At 36.0% G+C, this 23,354-nt stretch overlaps 2 protein-coding genes across 2 annotated transcripts; both read left to right on the top strand.

Annotated features, from left to right (window-relative positions):
* Window positions 1–11,915: 11,915 nt before the first annotated feature.
* LOC149537025 (uncharacterized) lies at window positions 11,916–15,896 on the top strand. Its single transcript, XM_089806398.1, has 3 exons — window positions 11,916–13,984; window positions 14,513–14,788; window positions 14,912–15,896. Exons 1-3 carry the CDS (start codon window positions 11,916–11,918, stop codon window positions 15,894–15,896), a joined length of 3,330 nt encoding a protein of 1,109 aa, XP_089662524.1.
* Window positions 15,897–15,992: 96 nt separating this feature from the next.
* LOC149537024 (uncharacterized) lies at window positions 15,993–16,538 on the top strand. Its single transcript, XM_089806397.1, has one exon. The coding sequence runs from the start codon at window positions 15,993–15,995 to the stop codon at window positions 16,536–16,538; it is 546 nt and encodes a 181-aa protein (XP_089662523.1).
* Window positions 16,539–23,354: the final 6,816 nt, after the last annotated feature.

Below are 23,354 nucleotides of genomic sequence, written 5' to 3'. Positions count from 1 at the left end.
GTGGGAAAATTAGCTGTCGCCCTCCAAAAGTGACCTCCCAAGGTGCATCTCAATGATTCTTTCTTTATTCTTTCTTTGTTCAAGTACCTGTCTAGGTGAGACCCCCAAGTCTCCCTTTGGAATATTGGTATGGAATATTGGTTGGACGATGTATTTAGTGGTCTAACTTGTAGTGCCTCTCCTTTTTTATTTATGTAAGTTATTTTGATGGATGTAATCTTGTTGATATTTTTGTGTGAAGTGATCATGTTTGGAATCATAAGTGTTTTATATTCTTTGGGCAATTTTGATTTATGTTCCATATCAGTTGCTTTGATTATGACGTGTTAGACGGTTTCACTGAGGTTCATGTCAGTGGTTATTAGGATTGATGTGGTATTATGATGTTATTCCGTAATTACCTTGAGATGTGTGCAGAGATAACCTTACTACACCATACTAGGTTTCTGTAATAGTAGTTAGTCATGTTTATGACTATGTTCACTTATGTGTTTTAATTGCCTTTTTTATATTATTTAGACAACCATTATTAAATGCTTAAATAATTAAAAATGGATTGTCCATGTTGGATTCCTTGGTTGTGTTGTAGATATTTACCTAGTTGTACTTTGATCCGAGAGATACTTGTTACTCATGTTATGTTTACTTTTGAGATGACCTGAGGGTCAGATGTCATACCTTGATTCAGTATCATAGATACTATAGTACTATACTGTTTAATTTATCATATTTGCATGTGTATGCCATTTTGAGATGATAGTAGGTCTATGATGATATCTAGTATTTTGGACATATCTCTGATTTGGTTATACATGGATTAATGCTATGGTGATTTACTTCATTCTTTCTTTGATATGCTTTATGCAAACATGAGTGATGCAAATGGATTATTTCAGTATATTTGAATAAATGGTTAAATTAGATATTCAATGTATTTATTGCTTCAGCTATGTTGTTATATGCATTTTGCACTTGATCGTGTATTTTAGTGTGCAAGATTTATATCCCTGGCAATGGCACATGGAGTTAGTGATTGAACTATTCATATTTACCAATGCCGTCTCTGTATGGTCAACATATCTTATTTAAATGTTTAAATTAGACCTTCCAGTGATTTGATAAATCTGGACCCATTTGCATTATGTGACTAGACCTATAAACGTGTCTATGCATTTGGAGGTTCGCATTATTGCGAAAGTTGTTAAGAAAATTTATGTATCTTTTGGTTTTTAGCTTTATTTTAATTAATTTTAATTTCTAGCAGCTTTGCCATAGATGAATTCCTATTACTAGGAATAGCCTATTTTCGTTTGGATCAATTTAGGGTTTGACTAGGTTGGTTGGTTATTTTTCCTAATCGATTTTTCACTCAAAAAGTGAATAAGTATTGAAAAAGAAATTTAATTCCTCACTTCTCACTTTTAAATTAGAAATTTTGAGAGAAAACCCCAAAATCTTTTTCATTGGGATTTATTGTTTTGTTTGTTGTGGGAGCTATGGGTGTGGGATCATCGTGAGATTGATCTCATTGGTTCTAGTTCAAGGAGACCTTGGATTGCCACGATTTTTGGCTACTGTTGTGGGGTTTTATTTTATGGTTCAAATTCTCATTTTGCCCTTTTGGTTGTGAGGTAATGCTCTCTCATTTTATTGCTTCAGCTCTGTTTCTGCTTCTGTTTTTCGTAGCCAGTTGTTAGGAGGCTGAGAACTAGTATTCCTCAGTGTTTTTATATGCTAGCTCTACCCAATTGTGCAGGTATGAGCATTTCCTTATTTTTCGGGTAAGGGTTTGGGGTTTTGCATTGTTATGCTGGTCATTTTTGCATACAGACTCCAAACTCAAATTTTATTGGATTTTCATGACTTTTATGCCCAAAGACCAAATGGGTTTTAATTTTGAAGTGTTCTAGTTTTGGGGGGTTTTACCTCATTTTGTGTGCCACCTAGTTTTTTTGAATTTTCTTGGCATGATGGTGGTCGTGGACTTGGATCCTATTAAGATGTCAATTAGACCATTGTTGCACTTTTATGTTGCATTGGGATGTGTGCCACATTTGCACTCCCAACTTTGTGTTTGGTTGAGTGATATTATACCTGGTGTTATTGTTTTTTTTGGACCCTTGTTATTGTTTCATGGACATTAGGATTTGTGAAGAATCCATACTTGCAGATTGAGGTAGGTTGAGTGAGTTCATAATGTTTGGTCTTGTTGCATCATTGGGAATCGTGTAGAATCCATACTCCCAGATTGAGGCTAGTTGAGTGAATTCATGATGTATGGTTTTATTGTTTTTAGGATTAGTGTAGAATCTGTCCTCCCCAGTCTATTTTTGGTTGAGTGTATTTTTGCATTGTGTTCTCATCCAATCCTTGTGTGATGATCTTCATGATGGTAGTGCACCACACACGAGCACATGTGCATGCATTTATCGGGTGACTTGTGAGGCCCGATCTTCCATGGCACTTTTGGATATGATCATTGGGGTTGGGTTAGGAATATGCATGCCTATGGGCACTCATCGTTGGATGAGCACAAGTAGGGTAGGGTACCATATGGAGGGGGCTTCTATCTCGCAGCTTAGTGATCATGATGCCATAGGTTGGCAAAGGGAGCTTTAATCAAGTGATAACTAAATAAAATGTGTGAGTGGTAATACAACTTAAGATAGTAAAATGTGTGAGCACCCAATTAAGTTTAAGGACACAATGTGTGAGCACTCATTTAAGTTTGAGGGCACGCAATTCAAGCTTGGGCTTTCTAATGCCAATCGACTCTCCATGATGTTAGCCCTACATAGTAGCCCATTGAGTGTTTGACTAGAACTTGTAGTTTATGCATTGTCTATGTTCTTGGTTTCAGTCATCATATTGTCTAGCGTGAGTGTTACCATGGACATTGTGCTTTATGTGTATTTATGGTTGGATCATTATCTCCATCAGCACGACGAGAGTGGACTTACAAGTTTCACGTGGTTGGGAGGCATAGCTACCCAAATCACTGTTGGGGACTAGTGTACATAGATGGTCTTTTTCCCTAGTTTAACTATTGCTGGATGTTTTCACTTGATACTTCGGGTTTTGGAGTATGCGTTCTTGTGATTTATGCTTTCATTGGAATTCTTGGATATCATGTTTAGATGATGCTAGTTTATTTGACGCATTCCTATATTATGACCTTTAGCATATGGTTAGATGATGTGAATTGCTTCATTGGTGTATCTATTGCTTATTGGTTTAGCATGTTAAATTTCCTATTTGTATGATGTTAGCATATGATAGATGATGTGGTTGATTTATTGGATTTTCTAATGCTTTACTTTTAGCATGTTAGATTTCCTTATTCTTATGTTGTAACACGTTTTAGTAGTGACATCCTCATAAGATAGCTCTGACAATATGGTATGTGGTTTGGGATGTTACGCGCAGGGGATGGCTAGGACCGACGATGGTCTCATGATGCTATTGATGGTTGGGAGGAACCACACACTTAGTTTGTTATTTTAGTACATTATGATGTTGCTTCTATACACTATGATGTTGCTCCTAGTTATTTCCCTTCACTACTATGTTAGATGGTTAGGTGTAGTTTTTGTCTTTCAGTATTGCACTTGAGTGTTTGTTCCTTGATCTATGTGGATCCAGTACTCCCAATGTGGAGGAAATTTATTTCCTAGCTTTTAACCTTTATGTTTTCTGGCTTGTTAATTTGTATCCTCACTTGAAATTGTACTCTCTCACGTGAGAATGCAAATGTTCGCATGGTGTTTGAATTTTCTCGCGCAGCTTGGGGTGAATCCTTGCGCAAAACCCCACACTAGTTTGGGGTGTTTTGGCTACTGGGCCAAGCATGTCCTTCTGCAAGATGGTGTTTCCTTGCATGGCTTAGTGTACTTTCTTGCACGAAGAGGTACTTCTTCACATGAGACTATCAGTTGTTATTCTCTTGCATGAAAAATATGGGGCCTCTCCATTGCTTTTCAGAGAATGCAATTTGGACTTTTGAGTACTCTTAATGATTGCTTGTGGTTCCATGATTTGAAAAATTAGAGGTTTTGTGTTCTGATATCATCTTAGCTTTCTTTCTTCAATTTGGTCATGTCAGTTAGGTTGTGGTGTTTGGAGATTCATTAGTTGTTGGGATTGTCGGTGAACTCTTTTGTTGCTATCTTTGTGATCCTTGTATGATGTTGTCATGTGCATTCATACTTGTAAAAAAAAAAACCTTGGCTTGTATTGAATCCTTGTTCCAAGGATCTCTGAGCAGGGCATTACATAACCAATTTGTTTAAAGAGTTCTTATCAATTAGCCCAATGATGACTACTAGAAGGAAACTCATGTATGCAAGAATATGTGTTGGGGTAGCACAAGATGTTGATATGCCTTCCATTGTTGAGAACATGTATGAGGTTGGGAGATGGGTTCAACAAGTGGATTATAAGAGGTTCCCTTTGCTTGCGTCCACCGTAAGAAGGCAAACCACTGGGCAAAGAAATGTCCTTAACAAGCTAAAATGTGAAGGCCAAAAAGGGGATGAAAAATCAATGGAAGGCCAAAGAAATAGAGAAGGAGGTGGCTGACAGTGCTAATCAAAAACTAATATGGTAGTTCCTGATATTCTTGATTCTAATGGCAATGATAGCTTTGTTGGGTTTCTAAAGGAAGTCAGGAAAGAGGAGACAACCCAACCTCTAAGATCTCGGGTAAAAAAGGAGAGGAGAAAGGTAGGACGGAAAAGATGAACATCCAGATGGGCAAGGGCTAGAGGAGAGATAAATCTAGGAATGTAACTTAACTAGTGGTGAGGTGAGGAGGACTCAAACTTGGTCAATAAAGAGGATAGTGGTGGCGATTCCCTGGCAAGACTCAAGGATGCTTAACCCTATCATATCCAAGAAATAGTTTGACGATGTTGTTGGCTACTTAGAATCCTGAAGGAACAATGAAATCCACTTTTTAGGAGTCAGTCTCAATATCAAAAATTAGCACCAAGTGGGGAGATGTAGAGGGAAATGATAATGCCTTTAAAGTGGGTTTAGTTGATCAAGGTTGCTCTTCCACTACCCAATTAGACAACGGGATAGGCTAATCTCCAACAAAATGCACTAAAGAAAAAACAAAGTCAAACTTTTTTTTTTCCATATTTACAAAAATATAGTGATTTTTTTCCAATTTTTTGTTTTTTCGACTACAAACTATGCAGATCATGAAGATCAAATGCTGAAATTTCTGAAAAAATCCATGATGTTTTCAATTTTGTCAAAATTGATCAACTGTAGAGTTTGTAGGAAGGACAACTAGATCCCTAGACAAGAGACTGAAGTCAAAAGACTTCATTAATAAGCAATCTAATCATGATGTTGATCTTTAGGGAGCAAACTACACCTAGATGAATAGGAGTTTTGGGGTAGATCTCATTCAAGTTCACCTTGGTAGGGCTCTTATTTCAAATGACTAGTTTGACCATTATCATTCTTCTTTAACTACCTTATCTTGATTTGGCTTTGAACTCTTCCTCATCTCTTTAGTGGTAGATCTGATTTCAACTACAAGCAATTTTCCATTTAGATCTATAAAAAATGTGTACTGCCCATCCTGATTTATAAGTCTACACTAAAGAGTAGTGCAATACTACTTTGGAGGTTTCTTCTATGTTCAAGGTTGCTAAGAAACTTAGACATGCCAAAGATATGGTCAAAAGGAACATATAGGTCTTTGGAGATATCTTTACCTCTAAAGCTTTCATTCAATTGGAACTCAAGGAAGTGCCTGAGAGGATTCAGATGGGGAGCTACAACAATATCTCCATAATCTCATGACATTATCTGTAAAGAGGAGGAATTTTGGAAATAAAGTTCAAGTTTGCTATGACTAACTACTAGCAACAAAAATATAAGATTCTTTCACATGATTGCCATGAAGCATAAGGATATTGACAAGATCTCTTGCCTTGCTATTAATGGTAACCTATTCAAAGTTGAGGAGGACATTAGGAAGGATGCAGAACTCTACATTTCCTCCCTTATCTCTTTTGAAGATCAAGATTTGTTTTTGGATTATATCACATGGATGATTTGGGATGAGAAGAACAATTTCCTCTTAACTATCTATTCTGAGGATGAAGTGGAAGTCATTGTCTTCTCCTTTGAAGGTAATAAAGCCCATAACCTTGATGGATTTCCTATGCTCTTCTTTCAACTTTTTTTTACAATATTGTGGAATATGATGTTGTCAAGGGTATCAAAGAGTTCTTTGGTGCTAGATATATCCTTAAGGAGCTTAATGTCACATTCCTTGTTCTTATTCCTTATTCCTAAAATTTGAGGAGTTGATTCGATGGATAAAATTTTACTTGTAAATTTATGTAATTCTTTTTATAAGATCATTTCCAAGGTCCTTACCTCAAGGCTCTTGGTACTCCTCCTTAATTTTATATCTCCTTGATGAAATGGTTTTGTCCCTAGCGAGTAGATTCTAGATTCTATAATCATGGTGCATGGAAATTTCCACTCTCTAGAAGTATCTAAAAAGGGGATATTCTTGATGAAATTGGACCTCTCTAAGACCATGGATAGCTAGGTTCATTGGAATTTCTTACAAAGGATTATGTGTGCCTTTGGATTTACCAACATGGTTATTCATCTTATCAATCAGTTGGTTGCCACTCCCTCCATCTCAATCATTGTGAATGGATCATTTGCTCCTTCTTTCAGATCATTGAGAGGGCTCAAACAAGTGGACCCCATCTCTCTTATCATTTCCATTATTTTGGATGAATGGATCACAAGATATATTAATAAGCTAGTATGGGATGATCTCATCAAATGGGTGAGCTAATGTAGACTACCAAGAGAAAGTAAGCGTTGTCACTCAGCCCAATAATTCTTCTTCTTACAACTAGAACCCTTTAATCAAACCACCACACCCTAACATTCCTTGGGGTATTTACAATCTTCTAACATCCCCTTTGATCCCATCAAGAAACTATTGGAAATATAAGAGGAGTAACTAAGAAAGGAGGGGTGTATCAATTACCACAAAAATAATTCTAGATCCATTAGATGTCAATACAAACTTCTTTCTAACTCAAACCCTTGCACAACTAAGTTAGAACTAGAAATCTATTGTAACTTAGTTAACACAGCAATCTTGAAATATAATGTGAATTAACCTTTAGTAACTTAGTTGCAGAAAGATAAAGTAATAAGAAAATAACATGAACACACAAGACACAAGATTTAATGTGGAAACCTAATTTGGGGAAAACCACCAATGCAACTAGTTACTATTTTTCACTCTTCTAAAGTGAGCCCTATTAGGAGCCAACCTTGTTAAAGGTTACATAACACATTGCTAGGTGTGATCCTATTAAAGGGATCTAAATCACCCTGTTAGGAGTGGCCTAGTTAAATGTCTTTAGACACTTCAATCTCAAATGCCACCTTGTTACAGGATTTACAAATTGATTATTAAATCAACTCTATTAGGAGATTTCAATCACTGCTACAATTGTTAGAAAGTAACAATGTTTGCCCTGATTGATGAAGCAACTTCATTATAGATTTAGATCACTATTCTAGTGGTATATCCTCTATATCCTTCTTGATCAAAATGTTCTTTGTAGCTCCTTGGATATTCTGCTCTTAGTTAGATATCCTTCCTTATTCACATCTCATTCTCTTCTCACTACTTCCATATTAAAATCCACAACTTAACCTTACATATATATGAAATCCAAGGTCAAGTTGGCTTAAATACCTTTCCACATAAACAAATAACATTCACCAAGTCAGCTTCCAAAAACCAAACAATAAATATAGTTATTTTGTTGTAGGTCATTTTGCACTGAGACTGGATCACTCGGTTATCATTGAGTTCCTTGGTAATTGATGTGATTCAATTTACACTGAACTCCTTTGGTAACTGCCATGACTTGGTTACAACTGAATTTCCTTTACTGACCAACCTAGCTAAGTTTCAACTGGATCACTTGACTTATGCTTGACTAATACATGAGTCTTTTGAGCTCGGTAAGAACAGAACATTTGTGTGTCATTAATGCCAACATACAATTGGATAATTTTTATCAACAATCTTCCTCTTTGGCATTGATGGCAACACAATATATCATAATAAAAGAAATCTTTTGAGAAAATATCCTTATTTTGATTCTAATTCTTCAACTATAAGAACTCCCTTTGAGATTCTCCTTCTGCCATCTTATCTACAGACTCCATCTAATCAAGTTCTCCCTCTTTTTGATAGAAAAATTACTTCCTTTGATTCTTCTTTGAATATACCAATCTTTTTTTCAAATGAGTATATGACATGATCAATCTCTCCCTCTTTGACATCAAATGCCAAATACTTGATATAATGTTTTTATAATGTACTTGATTTATTGATTCATATGCAATGAGCTCTGTCTATATTGCATAGCTTGATAGATCTTCAATGTGGTTTGGTTGATACATCACTAATCTGTACTCTAGTGAGCATCATATAGGGAATGACCCCTAGCTTACTAATTAGGTACAAAAATGCATCCTTAGGTAATGGCTTGGTAAATATGTCAGCAACCTACTCCTTTGTGTTAATATATTCCAATCTTACCTATTTATCTTGAACTAATTCTCTTAGGAAATGATACTTGATTGCAATGTGTTTTGTCTTTGTGTGCATTACTAGATTCTTGGATATATTGATTGTACTAGTATTATCATAGTAAAGGAGCACTAGGTCTTTAATTTCTTCCTTCATTCCTGGCAATAGTTGCTTGAACCAGACTATGTTGGAACAATTAACTACTATAACAACATATTATGCATCTGTTGTAGACCAAGAGATGCAATTATTCTTTTTGCTTGTCCAAGATACTAACCTCTTTCAAAGAAAGAATGCTCCTCCACTAGTGCTCTTCTTGTCATTAATGCTTTTGGCCCAATCAACATTAGTAAAGGATTTTAATTCAAATTTTCCTCCTTTCTTGTACCATAGACTATAGTCTTGAGTACCTTTTAGATATCTCATGCTTCTTTTGATTGCCATCATATGATTTTATCTGGGATTTGCAAAAAACCTTGCAACTATACCAACTACTAATGCTATATAAGATCTTGTGTGAATGACATACTAAAGTTTCCCAATCATAGATATGTAGGTAGTTTGATTTACCTCTTTTGAATCATTATTCTCTAATAGCTTGTGTCCAATAGACATAGGTGTACCAACTAGTTTGGAGTCTTCCATTCCAAAGGTCTTCAATATCTCCTTGACATATTTTGACTAAGTAAAGTAGATTCCATCCTTCATTTGATGAACTTGCAAACCAACAAAGAATTTGATCTCTCCAAACATTGACATCTCAAATTATTTCCTCATTTCTTCAACAAATGATTTGCATAAGTCATCATGTCCTGCAAATAATATATCATCCACAAATATCTCTGCTAACAATATCTTATTGTCTAGTCCCTCTTTAATTTACATACTATTGTTGTCATTTATTCCTTGAAAACCAATCTCTATTAGATATCCATGTAGCCTCTCATACCATGCTCTAGAAGCTTGTTTCAAACCATACAAAACTTTGTGCAACTTGTAGCCCATGTCTATTTTATTTGGATCAATGAAACCTTTAGGTTGATCAATGTAGACTTCTTCCTCTAGAATCCCATTCAAGATAGCTGATTTTACATCCATTTGTTACACTTTGAATCCTTTAAATGCAACATATGCAAGAAGTTTTCTAACTCCTTAATCAAGTCTAGCAATAGGAGCAAATGTTTCTCTATAGTCTATTCCTTCTTGAGCATATCCTTTATACACTAGCATTGCCTTATTCCTTGAGACTTTACTATTTTCATTCAATTTGTTTCTAAATACTCACTTTGTACCAATTACATTTTTTTCCTTAGGTCTAGGAACAAGAGTCTAGGTATTGTTGGTTTCAATTTGTTCAGCCTCTTCATTCATTGCCTCGATCCAACTTTCATTGTTCAATGCATCTTTAACAATTCTAGGTTCAAATTCAGTAAGAGAACATGTACCTTTTAGTTTATTCCTTGTCATTATGTCTCCTGTTTGATCTCCAATTATTTGATCAAGTGCATGATTCCTTCTGAAAAATCCAACAAGTCCATGTGCCTTCCTTTTGGATTCTAGACTTGTTTCACTTCATTCACTGCAGAGCACTCCTTGGGAACATTCCTTCTTCATCATCTTGGCATTGGAGGACAAAGCATGGCTGATAGAATAGGTGGTATCAACTCTACATCATATGTAGACATTTTTCCATCTGCAATCTAATCATGGTCTATGAAGATCTTCTTTGCAATGTAATTGGAGTGTTTCCTTCAAGGAGGCTTGAAGCTAGTTTGAGTTTAAAATAGGATTTTAATAAACATTTGCCCACTTGTAAAGGTACATAGTCCTATTTGGTAGTTTATAAACCAAGGACTCATGTGACCTATAGGGCTAATAGCATTAGGTGTTTTGAATAAGTCTTATATAGCCTTAAAAGGCTCTAGGCATGTCTAAGATTAGGTTAGGAATGTTTTAAAGTAGTTTGGAAGCAAAAAGTTGCTTATCGGCAAGATGCAACAAAAGTTGCTGTCAACTTTTCAAAAGTTGCTCAGCAACAATTAACAACTTTTGCAAATAATGGTTAAATCAGTTAGAAACTGATCCCAAGGTGGTTGATCGGTATAGGCATGGTATTTAAGTCATATTCCACCTTCCCAAAAGAAGAGATGAAAATTGTAAGGATTTTGATTGCATTAATACAAAAAACTCTCAGTTTTCGTGGTAAAATCTCTGGTTTTTGAATTCTGCACGTGCTGTACGGAAGAGTATCTGCAAACAAATGCGTGGATTCGAAACCTTGGTGTGTTAGCAAACTTTTGCAAGTGGTTTGAAGGTTTTTGGTGAAGGGAGTCAATAGTTATTGCATTTTGTTCTCAAACAGCCACCAAACCCTCCCTTTAGCAAGGGTTTTGTGCAAATGGGCAAATAGAGTGCACCTATTTGACCTCAGGGGCACAAAACCCAATGAATTTGCAAGCTTACAGGTTGTTCTTTCATTCTCTAGAATTAGGATCAATTTCAATGGTGAGAGCACATTTTGCATGCAAGCCCTAGTTCAAGTCTAGGTGTTGGTTTGAACTAGGATTTAGTAACTGTATGGAAATCAAAAGGAATTTGATTGAATAAATTGCAACCAAGGGCAGAAGTTGTTGAGATAAACATTCCTTGAGGTCGCCCAATCATTTCTTTCCATCCATGAACCCATTTCCGTACTGCTCCTTTGTAAACCAAGCCTAATTGGGCCCATTAGGTCTGTGTGCATAGGAGAGGTTCTGTAGTGCAGGAGTGGATTGGGAATTTGATTTTTGGGGGATTGATAGAGTGGGATAAAGGGTATCTGAAACCCTAATTTTTTTGACAAGTTGTTTGGAGAATTTTGGATTTGTTGCAGGAAAACAGGGTATGGAGACCTAGTAGGACAACTAGGTGAGTTGTGGATTTTGGTGTTGCAGAAGTTGGAGAACCCAAATTGTGGGTTATTTGCAGTGTGGGGGAACATTTGGAGGTGCCCCAATCATTGTCTTGTGTTGTGGAGTGCTAGAAGTTGCAGAAGCACTAAAAGGCCTAAATCAGGGATTTAGTCCCTAAAGGCAAATTGGAGACAAAGCTGGATTGAGCCTTCCAAGCATTGGGAGATTGTCCAAACCTTGGAGAAAGGGTTGTTGCAGAGCTTGGTGGATCCTTGAAGTGATCCTAGACTTGGAGAGTAAAATTGTGGGTTGTGTAAGTCCTAAGGACAACTTAGGCCAAATTTGGTTATTTCGCTTGCCACTCTGCATCAGGTGGTATCAGAGCAGCAGGAAAACCTTGGTGAGTGGTTTGTTCATCAAAAATGTCGGATGGAGAAGATGGAGAGAGGGAGATCCCATTGAGGATCACCAATATTGAACTAGCCAAGTTGGTGAAAGAACAAATGGCTGAAAGTAGGGCAGTCAGGGAAGAGAATAGAAACATGAGGAGAGAGCTTGAAAAGCTCCAAGGAAAATTGAAAAAGGGTAATGATTATGAGTCAGAACGAGAAGAAGTTGAGAGAGATACTTATGGAAGTGAGATTCCATTGGAGCAAAGACCACTTCTTCAAGCTTTGGAGAGAGTGGGTGCAAAAGGGGGTGACATCCCTATGTTTTATGGCCGGTTGAATCCAGATGAGTGCCTGGATTGGATAGAGGCACTAGACAATCACTTTGAATGTGATTATATCCCTGCTAGTCAAAGGGTGAAGATTGCCAAAGCCAAGTTGAAGGGGCCAGCCCTTACTTGGTGGAACTTTGTTCAAAATGAAAGGTTGGATGAGGGCAAGGAACCCATTTCAACATGGAAAAGGATGAAGGCTGAAGTGAAGAAGCAATTTGTACCGGAGGATTATGAAGTCCTCATAAATCAAAGACTACAAAACCTAAAGCAAAGGGACATGGATGTGAGTGGTTACACTCAAGAATTCCATAATTTGACCCTAAGAGCAAAGGTAAATGATTCAAGCAAACAAAAGTTGGCAAGGTATGTTAATGGCTTAAAGTTTAGCATACAAGATGAACTTACATTGATCAATTTAGAATCTGTCCACCAATGTTTCAATCTTGCATTAAAAATAGAAGAAAAATTGAAGAGGAGAAGTGAAAATAATAGGGGAAGAGGAAGTAATTCATTTAGAGGTAGAGGGGGCAGATTTCAAGGTAGAAATAATGCTGAAACCAGGAACCATGAACCAGACACCAGTCAAAGAGGCTCCTTTAGGGGTAGGAGACCCAATAGGAACCAAGGAGGAGGCAATGGGAGAGGAAGAGGAGGTCAAGTGTTCACAGGCAGATGTTTTACATGTAACCAAACCGGGCATCAGTCATTCAGGTCTCCTCAAAAAGGTGGAGAATCCAGTAAACCTGTGGATAGGAGAATCAATCTGTTGCAAGAAGAAGAGGATGGGCAAAGCATCTCATCCTATCACACCACAACCTCCAGACCTGCTGATGCTGAACATGGAGAGTGCCTCATGATACAAAGGACACTTTTGAAGGTACCACAACCTGCAGATCCACCACAGAGAAGATCATTATTCAGGACAAATTGCAAGGTAAAAGGAAAGGTATGCAAGTTGATAGTTGATTCAGGTTCAACAGATAATATAGCCTCTAGAGAAATGGTTAACAAGTTAAAATTGCAAACAATTCCTCACCCTTATCCATATAAGGCTTCATGGTTAACAAAGGACAATCATACCTTAGTGAATGAGCAGGTTTGGGTTGAATTCACATTGGGTGAATATGCTGACAGAATTTTATGTGATGTGACTAATATGGATGCATGCCACCTCTTGCTTGGGAGGCCATGGCAATATGATGTCAATTCAAAACATGATGGGCATACAAATGTGTACACTATTGTGAAAGATGGAGTCAAGTACACAATGAATCCACTACCGAATGATGGCAAGATGGACCATATGGTAAGTAGTATTGCATTGGTTGGTGAAAAGGAATTTTTGCAGTCCTTAAAAGTGAAAGATACTCGTTGTTTTGCAATTGTGACTAAACCTAAGAATGATGTGTCAAACAAAGTAATATTGGATCATGGTTTAAGTGAAGTGGAACCTAGAGAGGTTAGGGAATTGTTAAACAAATACCATGGGATTGTGGCAGGCAGTTCACCTTCTACTTTACCACCAAAAAGGGAAATCAGTCATTGTATAGACCTAATACCAGGGGCTACACTACCCAATAAGGCTGCCTATAAGTTAACCCCGGAACAAAATGAAGAGATAGCTAGACAAATTGAGGATTTGTTGTCTAAAGGCTTGATTAGGAAAAGTGTTAGCCCATGTGCAGTCCCTGCTGTGTTAGCACCAAAGAAAGAGGGCACTTGGAGGCTGTGTGTGGATTCAAGGGCTATAAACAAGATAACAATAAGGTATAGGTTTCCCATGCCTAGGATGGAAGACCTTCTTGATTGCCTAGGAGGGGCAAAGTTTTATTCTAAGATAGACTTGAAAAGTGGATACCATCAAATCAGGGTAAGAGAAGGAGATGAGTGGAAAACAGCCTTTAAAACCAATGAGGGACTCTATGAATGGCTTGTCATGCCATTTGGATTGTCAAATGCACCAAGCACCTTTATGAGGCTCATGAATGAGGTCCTCAAACCCTTTCTCAACAAGTTTGTGGTTGTATACTTAGATGATATCCTAATTTTCAGTAAGGATAAAGAAGAACACCTAAAACACATAGATCTTGTATTGCAAAGACTTCATGAGGAAGAATTGAAAATAAACCTTGAAAAGTGCACCTTTGTTAAACAAGAATTGATTTTTCTTGGATTTGTCATTTCTAAGGATTGTTTGAAGATGGACCCCACTAAAATTGAGGCTATCATGCATTGGCCTACACCCACAAGTCCAAGTGAAGTGAAGAGTTTCCATGGTCTGTGCAACTTTTATAGGAAATTTATTAAGAATTTTAGTGGAATCTCTGCTCCGATGATTGACACAATAAAAGGTGGAAAGAAATGTAATTTTGTGTGGACACAAGCAGCCCAAGAGGCATTTGAACTCCTAAAAAAAAGAATTGCCCAAGGACCTGTTTTAACATTTCCTGATTTTAACAAAGTGTTTACAGTTGAATGTGATGCCAGCACCAAAGCTATTGGAGGGGTACTAAGTCAAGAGGGCAGACCAATTGCCTTTTTCAGTGAGAAATTAAATGAGGCTAAACAGAAGTATTCAGTCTATGATTTAGAGTTATATGCAATGGTGCAATCTTTGAAGAGATGGAGGCATTACTTACTTCCTAAAGAATTCATTGTTTTCACTGATAACTAGGCTTTAAGTTTCTTGAACAGGCAGGATAAATTGAACCAGAGGCATATCAAATGGATGGAGTTTATGCAGTCATATACCTTCTCCATTAAGCACAAGAAGGGGGTCATCAACAAGGTTGCTGATGCCTTGAGTAGGAGGAACCTCATGATCCAATCAATTGACCTTGAAAGTGTGGGTATTGATGCCATGAAGGACATGTACCCTCAAGATGAAGATTTTAAAGAGATCTACAAGGTTTGCCAAGACATGGGAGATAGATACCATTCTGATTTTGCAGACTATTTGATTCAAGAGGGCTTATTGTTCAAAGGAGGGCAACTATGTGTACCAAGGGGTTCATATAGAGAAAATATAATTAAGGAGAAGCATTGTGGAGGTATGTCAGGTCACTTTGGTTTAGACAAGACCTTGGAACAGGTAAAAAGATTTTACCATTGGCCCAAATTGCAATCTGATGTTAGGAAGTTTGTAGATAGTTGCATAATCTATCAAAAAGCAAAGGGTCATGCTTCAAATGCAGGTTTATACACTCCATTACCCATTCCTTGCAAGCCATGGGATTCAATAAGTATGGACTTTGTCTTGGGTTTGCCAAAAACAAGGGCAGGAAATGACAGTGTATTTGTTGTTGTTGACAGATTTTCTAAAATGGCTCACTTCATTCCTTGCAGAACCACACATGATGCCTCTCATATTGCAGGGCTTTTCTTTAAGGAGGTTGTAAGACTACATGGTCTTCCTAGATCTATTATTTCAGACAGAGACTCCAAGTTCCTTGGCCATTTTTGGAGGACACTATGGAAAAGGCTTGGAACTAATTTGAACTTCTCATCTGCTTATCACCCACAGTCTGATGGGCAAACAGAGGTCACAAATAGATCATTGGGGAACTTGCTAAGATGTCTCTCACAACAGCATGGAGGATCATGGGACTCTATCCTACCACAAGCCGAATATGCCTATAATGACTCAGTCAATAGAAGCACTGGATTGACACCATTTTAGATTGTCTATGGGGAGCATCCAAGAGGTGTATTATAACTAAGAGACATCAGTCACCTTGATAGAAAGAGTGCCCAAGCACAAGACTTTGCCCAAGTGATGAAGGACATTCAGCAGCAGGTGAAGGACAGGTTGGAAAGGACTGCAGACAAATACAAAAATCAGGCCAATAAGAAAAGAAGAGACCTCCAATTCAAGGTAGGTGACTTAGTGATGGTGCACCTTAAAAAGGAAAGATTTCCTAAAGGGCAATATACCAAATTGATGATGAAGAAGGCAGGGCCATTCAGAATTTTGCAAAGATGTGGTAACAATGCATACAAAATTGAACTACCTCTAGATGTTGGTCTTTCCCCAATATTTAATGTATCAGATTTATATGCATATAAAGAACCTACTGACATTTGTGATGCAGGTACAGATTTAGACAATAAAGGTGATGATTCTCAATTGCCCAAAGCACATAAACCTCAGATTGAATGTATCCTTGATAAGAAGGTGACTAAACAAACTAGGAGGGCAACATACTATGCATACCTGGTCAAATGGACTGGGTTACCTGCTGAAGATGCCACATGGATGACAAAGGCTGAAATAGAGAAGGCAGGTTTTGTTTTTGACACTATCCCAACTCAAGGGACTTGAGTTTTTTTCAGAGAGGGGTAGTATGGTGCAGAGCACTCCTTGGGAACATTCCTTCTTCATCATCTTGGCATTGGAGGACAAAGCATGGCTGATAGAATAGGTGGTATCAACTCTACATCATATGTAGACATTTTTCCATCTGCAATCTAATCATGGTCTATGAAGATCTTCTTTGCAATGTAATTGGAGTGTTTCCTTCAAGGAGGCTTGAAGCTAGTTTGAGTTTAAAATAGGATTTTAATAAACATTTGCCCACTTGTAAAGGTACATAGTCCTATTTGGTAGTTTATAAACCAAGGACTCATGTGACCTATAGGGCTAATAGCATTAGGTGTTTTGAATAAGTCTTATATAGCCTTAAAAGGCTCTAGGCATGTCTAAGATTAGGTTAGGAATGTTTTAAAGTAGTTTGGAAGCAAAAAGTTGCTTATCGGCAAGATGCAACAAAAGTTGCTGTCAACTTTTCAAAAGTTGCTCAGCAACAATTAACAACTTTTGCAAATAATGGTTAAATCAGTTAGAAACCGATCCCAAGGTGGTTGATCGGTATAGGCATGGTATTTAAGTCATATTCCACCTTCCCAAAAGAAGAGATGAAAATTGTAAGGATTTTGATTGCATTAATACAAAAAACTCTCAGTTTTCGTGGTAAAATCTCTGGTTTTTGAATTCTGCACGTGCTGTACGGAAGAGTATCATCCTAGAACAATCATCAACAAACAAAATGAAAATTTTGTCTCTAGCGTAACTCTCTGTACTTATTGGTCCACAAAGATTTGTATGAACTAGTTCCAAGACTTATTTAGTATTGAAATTCTTACTTCTAAAGCTAGTTTTACCCATCTTTCCAATACGACATTATTTGCATATGGCCATTTCAAGTTTCTTTAGATTTGGAATACCTCTAACTCTTATGTTCTTACTTATAGTAACCAGAATATCAAAGTTTACATGATACATTCTTTTATGCCATAGCCAACTTTCCTCTACTTGAGCCAAAAAGCATGAACTATTAGTGAGATCAAGATATAAGGGTATGTGCAAGATCATGGTGTGCCAAAAAGTGGCAATGTTAAAAAAATAGAGTTTGAAGACATCTAAAAGTGCTTCAAAATCTGCTTTGATTTTTTTCCACCTATGTAGGTACCAAACTTGGAAGGAAAGGCTGAGCCTTATCGGATATCCGATTTGATATCGGATATCTAATTTGATCAAATATCCGATCACATATCGGATATCCGATAATCAACGGCTTATAACATTATTATTATTATATTATAATAATATAATAATATTATATTATAATAGTATAATATATTATTTAATATTATATAATATAATATAATAATAATACTATAATATAATAATATTATTATTATATTGTAATTGTATAATATTATACTATAATAATATTATTATATTATAATGTATTATATTATAATAATATAATATAATATTTAATATTATAATATATAGTAATGTAATATAATATATATAAAATATAACATAATAATAAAAAAGTAATATATTATAATATAATACATTATAACAATATAATATAATAATATTATTATATTATCATAATATAGTAATATAATAATATTATTATATTATCATAATATAGTAATATAATATTTTATATTATAATATATATTAGTGTAATATAATATATATAATATATAATAAAAAAATATATATAATATAATATATTATATATAAAATATCATATAAAATATAAGATATATGTTATATCTTATATAAAATATAATATTCTGTATCGGATATCCAATATTATATCTGATATCGGATATCCGATATCTATGACATTACATAAAAAAAAGTTAGACATGCGGGCCCTTATTTCACATATTTGTGGGCTAGTATTTGCACCACGATCAGATATCGGATATCAAAGTATGTTTTTAAAAAAATTTTCAACTCATTTTTAATCTAAATTCAATAGATTTTAGCATGATTTTGTTTTTTTTAGTTGAATCTAGGGTTTTTTGAAAAAAATGGTTTAAATTAAGGTTTTTTAAAAATATATATTACATTTTGCAATTCAATAGGAATGGCTGATCAGAATATTGACACTGAGGTAGGGAATAATATTCCTCGTAACCCCTCACCAAATGATCCAGTACCCCCACAAAACCATCCACCAAATGATCCTCTACCCCCTCAAAACCCTCCTCGAATCAAGGATTTGATAAATGAAAATCTCACCAAGTTGAGAGGTTTGTATAGAACATATAATAATGTACCCACATTGGCTCCTATGTTATCCACATTAAACACCATAGTGGATAACATTGAAACCCTTACGAACCAACAAAATGCTGCTCTTCATTGGCATGATGAAATGCATGAGATGTTTGATGATGGTTTGGACTATGATGAGGTTGCAACCCTCAGCATAACCAAAGACAATTTGGCTAGCCCTTTTGCGAACCCAAAAACAGGTTTACCAGTCAACCCAAAAAAATCCAAACTATCGATTAAATGGTGCACAAATGATGCCATAAGTGCAAACTTTTGGGATCGTTGGTGGATGGTCTTTGATATCCCTCGACATGGCAATTTAGACATACCATTTTATTATATGTAGAATTTGTGTTGAAACTTAAAGTGAACTATTGGAGCATGAAGCCCAACATGGGCTTAGGACTAGGAGCTCCTCAGGATAGACCCTCTTCTTAGCAGAAGAAAGCTGACACTTTTGTCCCCCCCACTGATATCTCCCCTCCTCCTCAAGTGAAACATCCATATATTATGACAGAGGCTAGCTCTTAGACCATTAGAGCCATTCATAGGCTGAGTAGCCTAATGATATCTTAGGCTAGGCAATTTTTCCAATGATTCTAAGCATGGTAACCAATGGAGGAAGAGTTGGCATGGTTGTAATAATGCATGGTAACCATGATGAACCAACAAAAAGGAGAAACACTATGAACCATGATGCACTTGAACATAAAGATGATTATGGAGAGGATCAAATGCAACATGTTGCTTCAGTCCCAAACGTTGACAATATACAAGTGATGTAGAAAATAGGGTGATAGACCCAAGTAACAACCTAAAATGAGTAAATTTGTAACAATGTGCCAAGTGACCCTTCTAAGTCTTGATGGTCAAATCCCACAAATGGTCAACTCCAAGAGGTTTTAAGACTCCAATGAGTTTTTTTTTGACATATTCACCATGTTCCAACAGTTACCCTTGATTTTCAATATTTTTCAAGCCAAAATGCACAACATGCCAAAATGTTGTCTATGCAACTTTACAATTCTATGACAAGAACAAGACAGATAGGTGGATAAATTTTTTTTTTTTTCAAAAGACTCCTTGAATAAATGAATTTTTTGGATACCCTTTATCCTTTCACAAAACATATATAAGACTTAGATACCCTTCCTTTGGAAAATATCAATGAACTTTCACACTTCTCTTGTTTTTTAATAATGTAGAAAAGATGCATTTACAAAGCAACCACTAGAAGGACTTAAGATCTAGACTCCAAACTTTGCATAGACTCCTAAAATGACTTCAATTAGACAAATCCACTCTCAATTTCAGTCTATGGGTTCCCTAACCCTAAAAGCCCCAATTCACCTTCTTAAAACCCTTGTTCTTTGGGCATCACCAATCTCACATGTGCCAAGCCTTCTTGGACTAATTCAAAATTTAGACATCTATGTTTTATCACCATAAACATGAATCAACTCACAAACACTTCCCTCTTTAAGGAAAATCTCTTCTTATAGGACTGTCCCCTCACTTTGAACCCTTGTTTTCACCCTTTTATGTTTGGTGGCCACCAATTATTCTGGTTAGTTGATCATTTTAGGGTTAGAAGACATTATAAATGTTAGGAAAATGGCATTCCATGAATAATCAAGTCAGCATTTCATGGAATGACCATGATTAGATGAAAAAATTGTCAAAATGCTTATGAAAAGGACTGCTACAGCCAACAATCAGCAAGTTAAATGAATAACCCTTCAAAAATGAAATCAAAACTTGGTCCTAAACTTCCTTATAGATCTTAGAAGATGCCTCAATGCATTAGAATATCATAAAGAACTCAAAAACTCTAAAGAACCTTCAAATTTCTATTAAAATCTAAGCTTTTTTATTCAAAATTCTAAATCACTCCGTACATATTGCCCTTACTGTCCATACAAACACTATTTATAAATTTTAGGGGATGGTTAATAACCCCCTCAACCACCTCCAATCGGTTTCACTTCCTATTCCTTCATAAAATTTAAACTATGGAGTTTCCCTCCAAAATGCTCATGTGGCCGTTACATTCAAGATTTGAATTTTCTAAAGCAATAAGCTAAATTTTAAGTGACTTATTGAATGTTTCAACTTATGAAATGACTTGAGATTATTATGAGACCTTATTAGGACCTATCTAATGACTCACTTACCCTATGCAAACCTAGACATTACTAAAATTCAAATCTCATGGTCCTTTACAACTTTTCAATATGAAAGTCTTTCAAATGCTTTCAAATGCCATGATTGGTTGCAAAATGGAAGAAATCAAGTATTCTAATTGTTCATCCATACTTTCTAGATTTTTCTTATTTGATTAGTATGATAAAAATAGTTTTAATAATCATAATGTCAGCTTTATGTCAAATAAGGAAAAAGCCAAACTTGTAGTAAGATATCTGCAAGCAATTATCTTTCATATAGTTATAGCTGCTATTAAAATTGTCCTTATAGCCTTGTATCACATAATATGATTTGCAAGAACTTGTTCAATATCTTCTTCTTATAATTCCTTACAAGGAACCTACCAAAATATAAATTAGAATGTGCAACTAATTTAACCTATCTTTTTCATTATTAAAAAAACCATATATAAAAAATTTCACATTTTACATCATAATACATCATAAATCTTAGGAATTCTCCCCAATACCCACCCCCCCCCCCCCCCCCCCCCCCCCCTCCCCCAACTCTTCATGATGTACCTACATTCCAATATCATAAAAAAATAGTAACTTATTGTATTAAACAAGATAATCATCAATTCATCGAATCATTATGCAGAAAATAACATAATAAGTAAAAATACCTAGTTGAGTGTTCCAATAGGGCCCTCTCTTTGTTTTGGGGTCTCCAACAGGGCTTCATGATCAGCATTGGCAATAGTAAAAAGTTCTTTTACTTTTGGTCTTCCTTGACGCTTTAACAACTTTACATTTGTTGCTATAATAAGATGCAAATATATGAGAATTATTTTGTGCTTTTGATAGTCTTCGAATGCAGGAATTTCGTTCCTTCTAAGCATGTATGTCCGTAGCCATGTTCCAGTGACAACTACTGAACCAGTAGGACATGTGAATCCATCATCATCTGTGATCGATTGTGCAAGTTTTTGTTTACCTCTTACACAACGTGCTAACCAATAATTAGATTTCTCATCATTCCCCTGTGCTGCAACCAATGCAAAGACATGTCCTAGCTGAAGTAGATCTGATAGATGGTTATGCTCAAGTGAACTTTCTATGTCATCATTTCTAATAGAGGGTATGATAGACAATGGAGTAAGATAATGTGGAGCCCATGTGTCCACCCACTCACTTGACTCACAGTGATCCCAATCACACTAAAAATAATTAAGACAAAAGCAAGCTAGCTGTCATGTCCAAATGGTCCATGTACTAGAATCAGAGCTCTAGAATGAATGCATTTTTTATGAGTCTCTGATTGTAGCACAATCTGATCTATCACCTACAGACCCTTCCTCAACCAACCAAAAGAATCTGTGTACCACTGAATCAAGAGTCCCCCCCTATGATAATGCTAAACTACACCAATCAAAAATGCTACGAGCATCAAGAAGCTCTGCTGTTGAAATCTTCAATTACTCCTTAATTAGAGCTCTCTTCACACATGCCCCCACTCCATCATGTTCCCCTTTTCCATGGCCAGACTAAAAAAAACTCCAAATATGAGGCACCCCTCTCTCTACATGCATCCTACACAACCAATAAAACATGCGAGCATTCTTGAATTGACTTGTACAATTATCTAACCAAATGATATGTCTATCCATAGCAATTGCATGCTCATGTAAGAAATCAAAATAATTCTCGAAACAATGTTGCACAAACTCGTGAGAGTGAGATCTATCATCACTCATATAAAAATGATACTCTCTAATAATCTTTCGATTATCTTCCGCACTATCAGGGGCATGTCTATATTTTATGTGAACAAAAATAGCAATCTAAATAGAGTTGTAATACTAAGATTGTGTCTCATTTTGAGGTTGCAATGTGTAGTTCTCATAAAAATCAAAAAATGATATAATAGTGCCAATGGGAAAAGTCTTCTTGCACATTCTAAATTGTTCATCCGACCACTAATACCTATGACTATGTCTTGCATACTTGTAAAAAAGATTTTCCTTGAAATCTGAAATAAAACTAGCCAAACTGATATCTTTTCCAACCAATTCACATCTAGAGCTCTCACCTCCACTCTTCAATGTGTATTTCACTGTTTCATATACCTTTTTTTTCACTGTTGTCTTTCCAAGATCTTGTTCGCACCTTTCATGGAAACATGTGTCAAACTTGGATAAGCCAGCACATTCTGAACACTTCTCATTTAGGCAAGCATTTCTATAAAAGAAACAACCATCAACTCTATGACATAAAAGTTGATCTAGCAAGTCTCTTGATGATTTTGGAAGCCCACTAGCACCACAATCCTCCAACATTTCTTTACTATGCAAAGTAGAATGGATGGAGTGTAATAGTTCATAGTGCATAAAAAACTCAACATGATATT

This window comes from Cupressus sempervirens, chromosome 10, assembly GCF_028749045.1.
Source record: "Cupressus sempervirens isolate cs-2001-9-10 chromosome 10, ASM2874904v1, whole genome shotgun sequence".
NCBI classification, from domain to species: domain Eukaryota; kingdom Viridiplantae; phylum Streptophyta; class Pinopsida; order Cupressales; family Cupressaceae; genus Cupressus; species Cupressus sempervirens.
The sequence above is the reverse complement of the archived record's forward strand: the minus strand, read 5'-3'. Positions and strand labels throughout refer to the sequence as shown.